Source organism: Antrostomus carolinensis, unplaced genomic scaffold, assembly GCF_000700745.2.
Source record: "Antrostomus carolinensis isolate BGI_N321 unplaced genomic scaffold, ASM70074v2 scaffold3813, whole genome shotgun sequence".
Classification (NCBI taxonomy): Eukaryota; Metazoa; Chordata; class Aves; order Caprimulgiformes; family Caprimulgidae; genus Antrostomus; species Antrostomus carolinensis.
Window position 1 is genome coordinate 56,795 of NW_010305911.1, and position 8,349 is coordinate 65,143.

The 8,349-nt window shown below is 40.2% G+C and overlaps 1 protein-coding gene across 1 annotated transcript; it reads right to left on the reverse strand.

Moving 5' to 3' along the window:
- Nucleotides 1-3,849: 3,849 nt before the first annotated feature.
- On the reverse strand, nt 3,850-5,392 carry LOC104522597 (lysocardiolipin acyltransferase 1-like). Its single transcript, XM_010164932.1, has 2 exons — nt 5,302-5,392; nt 3,850-4,358 (listed from the first exon to the last, which is right to left on the reverse strand). The coding sequence occupies exons 1-2, from the start codon at nt 5,390-5,392 to the stop codon at nt 3,850-3,852; spliced, it is 600 nt and encodes a 199-aa protein (XP_010163234.1).
- Nucleotides 5,393-8,349: the final 2,957 nt, after the last annotated feature.

Genomic DNA, 8,349 nt, shown 5'->3' on the forward strand with positions numbered 1-8,349 from the left:
TATTTACAGCAGAGCAAGGCTAGAATTGAGCTGTACCTCTTGCACGCTCAAAGATTTCCATGTCCTTTTATATGAAGAGGCTAGAAGGGAGAGTTCAGCCAATGCCCTTGGCGAGAAGGGAGACACACCACCCCAACAGCCACAAACCACAGATCGAGCACCTGACCGGACATTGGTCCGCCCCAGACAGACAGCCTTACAACTGAAGACAAGGTTTCTTCCTTACAGGTGCGTACAGAGTATGTCATGCAGTAAAAAGAAAATGGCAAAATTAAACACATGCAATGCTTCAGGTTTTTATTGTTGCTGTAGAGTAACTGGTACATGATTAAAACATTCTAATATAATCAGTGAACTCTGAAAACTAAGGTTTTCTGGTGTTTCCTTTCACATATAAAATCAAGTTATAAAAACACGGATCTTTTTTAAACAACAGAGATTGATGCAATGCACAAAACAGGAACTACATTTTGTATTATCAAGACAACACCTTAAAGACCAGCTTTGGGCCTTGCAGCTTTGCAACCAAGAGAGACAAGTCTTGGTCTGACATCCTGCTACCCAGAGAACTTGATGACGAACACAGATGGCAGGATTGCAACCTCCTGTTCCAAGCAAAGAGAAAGAAACCCCCAGTGCTGATGAGAAAACATTTGATTGAGCAAATGAGAGCAGCATCCTTAAAGCACATCACTGACCTCAGATAACGTAAGCAAGACCTAGCAAGACCTGTAGGTTCCTCAGACGGAGCAGTCGCCACTGAGCAGTGCGGCTGCCAGGACTGTGAGAGATGGTGAGCCATGACAAACGAGCTAATGAGTGAGACAAGTCTTGGTGCCAATATGTGGCCCATGAAAGAGGGATTCCTGGAGTACCAGCACCTTTAACCTTAATGATTGAAAAGATTTCAAAGTTATTTACCTGGCATGTCTTAATGTACTTCAAATAGGGAAAAAGGGTGAGTAAGAACAAAACAGTCTCCAAAAAATCTGTAGATTAGAACCTTTTGAGTAAAAAGCTACATTTTGACCAAAGACAGAAAAAAAGCAGTCATAGAAAGATCTTCCCCCAGTTCTTTAACCACTTTTTAAACAAAGAAGCTTCTATATCCACAAAGCTTTTTCTTTTCATTCTGTTTTTTTTCCTGTCTTGCATTTCTAACTGAGCTGGAAAATGATGCACATAATCTGAAAATTTACATCAATCACAAAGCCAACGCCCTTTCTTGTGAGAGGAGGATTCTTCACTTACCATGTCCCGCCCCGCATCATGGAGTCAGGCACTGCAAACATGACATCTGCAGCTGACAAGAAGATTATTCTTTCCCTTCAATCCCAACACATGAGAGAGGAGGATGAATTACATTCACAGGATGTTTACCACATTGTATTAGGTTATGTGCTTGGCTCCAGCTGAGAGAAAACCCCTTGTAAGGGTCAACGATGGACTGCATTTCATTTTCAGAGCCCCACTCTGATCACACACAGACATAAAAGATATTAGAAATCTTTCACCACTCCATGACCAAGACTCACACTGATGTTTCCGATACATTTGATGACACTACAAAGTTCTCTGAATGACTGAGGAAAGCGTAGCTGGTATTTATGTCACCAACATATATAACCTGTCCTCCGAATTAATTCCTGAAGGTAATGTTAAGGCTATTGGAGTAGGCTGGCCATGGTTACTCCTGGTGTGAAAGCACAGCCCTGGCTCAGGACAGACTAGAAGAACCCTTTAGTTCTCCTCTACATTAACCATAAATGAGGTTTTTAGGTTTTCCCTTGCAGCTAGTTACCTGCATGTGCAGGGAACTGCACCAAAGCAGAGTATTAGGTGAAGAAAAACCAGGCTATGTAAATTTAAGCTGCAACCATGCCTTTGATATCACAGAATTATGTTTAAAAAAAGTCCTCATAGTGCAGAAAGAACCTCCTTCTACTTGTGACAATGAAACACCAGTTCTCAGTCTTCAGGTACTCAAATATAAATATGAAAAAAATCATTAAGAAACATAACCCTAAATATAAACCTGATTTTATTTATTTTTAAGAAAAAAGGGATTAAAAAATTAGAGTAAAATAGATGGCTTCAAGTACTTTCTGCACAATAAACAATTAGTTATTATAAGCACAGATTAAAAAATACTTGTCTCCTTGCAAGGGACAGTAGAATAGAGGCTGGTGATTCTTTCCAAAAATGGCCTTTGATACAAACACATTAGACAACATGTTTAGTGTTGTAATTTAGAAGAAAACAGATGCGTCTACCATGCCGACCCAATGCCCGAGGTCTTCAGCACAGTACAAGATATATTTTGCACTCTGGCACGCCACTACATTTTGCACTTCATGGCAATGCCACTCAACATAAGGAGCCAGGCCATCTTAGTTGAGCTCAAACAAGCCTTCATGCAATAAACAACAAATACTTAGTAATTAAGGAAGGTTCTGCTGCAATACAGTTGATCAAGTGGTGTAACATCTTTGAAACTGAAAAACAAATCTAATCCTAAGTGTCTCCTAAGTGCTGGCAACGTCTGTCTTTTACTATGTAAGCATGAACGTTACTTGTATTATATATGACAAGGAATACACCTTAAAGTGCCTTGTCAGAGTTTAAGCTTTCAGATTTTCTGAATGTCATGAAAATAAGGGAAAATGTTATATAGTGGGAGCTCCAAGAATTGCAAAGGAGGTTGGAAAAGGAATGATGTCATCAGGCAATCAAAAAGAATACTTGCAAAGGGAAGATGTAACTCAATTTCCCTGTGCTAATTCAGAAATCCATCTCTTATACCTGTAAGGAGACCACCATTGCATCAGATGCATTTCAACAGGTCTGGCTGACAGGCACAGAACACACAGTCTTCCTGCTTATCTTTATGCACACTTGAAATGCCTGAGGAAGCAATGGGAAAACAAAAATAAATGCTTCAAAAAATAAGTTATCTTGCCTACTCTAAAAAAGAAAGAAACGGTTTTCAATCAAATAAGGAGACCTTTTTGAAATCTATTTGCCAGCTACTCAAACACAGACAGTTATTTTTGCCGCTAGCAGAAAAAAACACCAATAAACCAACAAAAAAGCAGCTCTGTATACTACAGTAGGAACGAGTCTCCCACAGCTAACAGAGAGATCAAAACAGTATGAAACAGTAAGAAATCAAAACTTAGCTACACAGGTCTGCTAAATAATCAACTAAGACTTGAATGGAGGCAGAGCTAGCACTGTTTTCTGTACTACAACACAAGACTGCAAGGCTAAAAAATCCTTCTGAGCTACCAAGCCCGAATAGTTGAATAGTGTAGGTTCAGTATTGTTTGGAAAAGGTTATGCAAAAATACGATTTTAAAATAAGTCTGAATATTGGAAATAGAAAAAAGAAACAGAACAACTCCTTCAACTTCCACCTACCATCAAAACATCATTAAACTTACCAGCTTTCCAAACCCGGTGCTTAATTTACAACAATGTGATTATACAGAAATCATACATTAGTCTCTCTTAGCTGGACAGTTCGGGTTTCTACATGAAAGTTCAGTGCACGTCACATTTATTAACGTCCTTACGATTGTTCAATAATCCAGCAATTTGTTTCTTAATTACAGCAGAATACAGTTTTTAGCTGCTTGCAAGAGCAATGTTGAAATTACATTCAGAGATAAAAACTACCATTTTCACATGTAGCAATAACTAACATTTCTCTTTCTCTTCACAGAATCAAGTGCAAATGTCTAACAATGGCAATAGTAAAAGACAATTCTCATGCATAAATTCTTCCCTGTGCATAAAATTCGGAGGACGTTTCAAACCCACCCGTTTTTGTCTTTTTCCACCCCAGAACTAATTGGTCTTTATTTTCATGAAGTCAAATTTCTGTTGCTTTTTAAAATATCGATGACAAGCGAGTTCAATTAGTTCCAGCCCGCCAAATATCTTTTGCTGCACAACAAAAAAGATGATCATGGTTGCAAAATACCATCGTGCAAAGCTGTACAGGTACAGCAGTGCAAGCATACCCAGTGGGAACACTGTCCAATACAGGAGTGAGACACACTTAACGACGAGGACCCTGAGCTCAGATTTGCAGGGTGGAACAACGCTCTGCCCTGCCACACTGAAGCACTTTCCACCTTCATAGAAGTGTCGGAGTCTCTCCTCTTTCTCTTCCCAACGCTTCCGGCACCAGAGCTGCAGCTCCTCCTTGGAAGTGGGCACTGTCTCTATGGGATACCTCTGGACGTGGAAGTGAATCTCTTTTGGGAAGTTTCCATTCAAAAGGTGCTTCTCCGTCTGAGGAATGTTTTGGGGGTATGCCACAGTTATGTCATGGATAGCATCAAGATTGTCCCCTAGAAGAAAGGTTTTTGAGGAAAAAGATCAATACAGATCATGCAATGGTCAGCACATTAATTCACTTCAAGGTGTGACTGAAAACTGTACAAATTTTGGCGGAAATCCCAAAGATAACGTTAGCTATGCAGAGTATGTTTTATCAGCTAGAATCTCTAAAGGCTGACAGGGAAGCTGAAAGGTCAAACTTTTCCCAATCATTACCTGTTCAGAATCTGAGCAAAAAAACTTTGGGAACAAAATTATACACAGAACCAACTAAAGCAGAATTACAACAGTGAGTAAGAGGATAAAGTCAAATTGAAAAGAGAGAAGATGTACATCTGTTCCTGGATTAAGAGCACAGTATGTGAGACTAATTTCAGTTATTCATACCTGTGCTGCAAGCTGAAACTGCTTTTAACTAATGAAATACAACTGTGAACACTGAGAAAGATTCAGTTTGATCTGGAACAAGCAGCACACACAATCCTAATTCACTGAAGACTGAGAAAACATAAGTGAAACATATACCAACTAAATATCAGGAGCTCTTTAAATCCAAGGTATCTCACAAAGGATGAGGAGTATCTCTGTAGCTCAGCTAGCTTTGTAGAGCACTCCAGTTAAGACAAATTCTTTACATCTGACCAGCTAGTACTGTAAGCAGGTGAGCTGATGCTTACTGCATTCCAGATCTGGTAAAGACAAACTAAATGGTAGAAAAGCCCAGCTTTAAGTAAACCACATATAGTTAGCTATTTGGGTAAGGTGAGTAGAGTTAACCATTCAAAAAGCTATGCAGATGAGAAATTCAAGGGGATACTGATGAAAAAGCCCTCTACTCTTCATAACCACCCCTGACTGAGCCAATCATCTTGAAAGCATATCAGTACTGCCGAAATGGGGTTTGCTAGCACATCTTTGTACTCAGTGTTTTTACATTTTGCACTTTCCAAATACCTTCTTTATCCTCCAGCCTCTGACCAGACACTCTTTTAGATTTCATAAAGTAAATTTTGCTAGTGTAATACTGATCTAAAAATAAGCGCATGGTGCACTGGATGTTGCATAACTGTTAAGTTCTGCCAGCAGTGATTTATCCCACTGTTTTTATTTGGCTGGCTGGCTTGGAGCAAAATAGAATTGGAGACTAAAAGCTGTCTCCAGTTGCAGCGATTGAAGACTTTTGTTCTCATAGATGATGTCACTTTTTGCAAAGATGATCAAAACCTACTCTCTAGCCCCCCTTCCTCCTTTTCATTTGCTTGCCTTCCCTGGCATTCTGGCTTTCCTTTATAGCTCTAAAAATGACAGGGACAGAATAGAAAGTTACTTTAAAAGGCCACGTTAACAATGATGTATCTAAAGTTCAACTGCAAATATCACAAAAGGGGGAAAAAACTCTACTCAGCCTTTCAGAGTATTTTATAACTGCTTTCTTATAACGACCTCTCTCGGACAGTTTTGTGGCAGGTTCCTTGGGTTTTTAAAGAGCTATATATGGCTCCTAGGAGGTCTATCAGAGCAAAACTCGATACTCCAGCTTTTGTCTAGCTACAGGATCACAGCCTATCTAAGCAGAGAATCACTGTATTCTGCACAGGTAAAACCTTTCAGATCTCCTTCCAAGAGATGCCAAAATTGAACGTGTCTTAGAAACCCAGCCCTTACAAAGGGAAAGGATGGCCAGCCTGGTGCACCTTAGCACCAAGCATTTTCATTTTGAGAATAGCTTGGATTTTCCCTCACCCTGCTCCAAATATTTCTGCCATCAGAAGGAATTACAATCATCCTACAGAACAGACATCCCCTAGTTCCTAACCCAGCCAGGAGAAGGGCTGCAATATATGCCTCTAAGATACCCATCTCTTACAATCTGTCTTCCTCCTGATCCTCCATAGCTCCCCTGGTCCTAGTGGCACATAAAACCTACATGCTTAATCTCAAGAGAGAGACCAAAACAGTTCAGCCTTCCTGAGATCCTTCTATGAAAAAAGTCTTCTATGAAAAGAGTTTTTGGCTACATGAGTTTCTCATCCATCTTGCAGTCTTTGTGTCTTTGCAGCTGAACAGACAGTCTGCCATTACATGCAAAATCAAGGCTTTACACATAAGGATCACTGGCATACAGACCACAGGCAAAATCATCAGACTCGCTTAAGACAGATTTTTCTGACTGTGCAAGTGGGACTGGCAGGACTGGGAAGGACTCCTTGCACCCACACAGCTGGTCTGATCTCCTCAGCATGCAGATATATGTCTGCCCATGAATTCTTGACCAGAAACAGGGAAGCCTCTACTCCTCACCCAACATCCCCAGACAGATACCTTCCAGCAGGCCTTCACGGCAGACTGTAGAAGGTCTACACTACCTTATAGCTTCTAAATTAGTTACCAGAACAAAGCTCAAAGAGCTGCATACAGGAGGGTGGACATTACTCTTTCTGCATTGCAAATGGGGAAACCAAGGCAAAGGATGATTACGTGACCTGCTCAGTGTGTCCAGCTTGAACCAGTATCTCCTAATTCTCAGCTGCAAGGTTCACCTATTAAAGTGTACTTTACACAAGAAGAAATGAAACTTCAAAGATAGATTTAGCATATCTGAAAGCACAGAAACATCAGAAAGAGAGAAGAGCAGAATACCAGGTTTCATACGCAAGAGGATTAGAGCCTTTCTCAACAGGCCCCTTGTTTGGTTCATACATATTTAAAAACTCCACACAAATGGCAGCCTGAAGCTTTAATTCCCTGGCAAGGCAAGCATGTGGAAAGGACCAGCTTCAATCAGTTTTCTACAGCTGCTGAAAGAAGTATGCCCTGATAGTGTTACATCCAGTCAAGCTGCAGGATCCACACTGCACACTTGAACAAAAGGTTCTGCAGAGTCTCTGCTGATTTATCAATGGCATCTTTTAATATGGATAGGGTCAATGCATCACTGCCAAACCAGCTACAAGCAAATCTGCTAAAAAAAGGATAAGTTACCACAGCAGATGAAGGTAGACCATTTGTGAGCAGGAACAAAATTCCCTTAGGCTGGGTTTAATCAGACAGCTTTGAACCTGCATCCTTTGCTAGAGCATCTTTACCATCTCCATTTCCCTCTGAAGTTAAGCTCATTCTCTCTGCAGTCTGGAGGTATCTAACAGCACATGTTTCAGATCAAAAGCAAGGTGCCAGTCAACCAGCAAAAGAAAGTGATCCTAAGTGAAGACACAGGGCAGTCACTGATTTTAAAGATTTTTTTTCTATCCGAATTTAAAGATCTGCATTAAAAACTTGCTTCTGCACGTTTTAAGAAGAAATTGCCCTAAGGCAAGTCACATCATTCTACTTCTCTAGTGGGTCAAAAACAAAGTAAGCAAGTGTATTTGTTCATAGTTCAGAGAAGCTGTTAGTGGACAAACCACTTTATGCCATGCTTTTAGTGACACCTGAGAGATCTTCCTTATCCTGCATGTATCCACATCCCATTGGGAAAGTAATGAAGGGCAGAGGAAACCAAATAATGTCCCTGTTTTGCATCTGAAATCTAATTAAGCTAAGAAACTGCCATTAAGGTTAAAATGTCAGGCAGGTAGCCCATCTCTTCAGGACAGAGACACCAGTTTCAGTAGCTTTACAGTCTCATGACTTCCTCCCTGCAGCAGTAAAACCAGATATCCTTCATACCCATTAACAAATATTCTGTCGTATGCTTTATAAAAGCACGCCAGAAAAGGAAAGCTTACTACAGTGCTCAGGAGTGAATATAAAGTTAATTTGTAATTATTGTTAAGCAGCTATAAACTTTATAACATGTAGATGATGATTAATCCATGTGACGGTCTCCATTTTGGGATGACAAAATACCTCAAAAGCACTATTTTTTTCTTTTTAAACTTCCTGTGCTGCAATCAAAATTAGTTATATTTCAGGCTTTGTTGATACACGACATCACTTCAAGTGATCACAATGCACAGCTGGTTGCTTTGGGCATTGCACTCAGAGGTGGCAGAGGAAGAA

Bases quoted from the DNA above. Each gene is read 5' to 3' on its own strand.
- LOC104522597 (XM_010164932.1), bottom strand. From the start codon at position 5,392: ATGCGCTTATTTTTAGATCAGTATTACACTAGCAAAATTTACTTTATG. The intron at 4,359-5,301 runs GTATTTGGAAAG...CCTTTCTTCTAG, and splicing joins GAGGCTGGAGGATAAAGAAG to GGGACAATCTTGATGCTATC.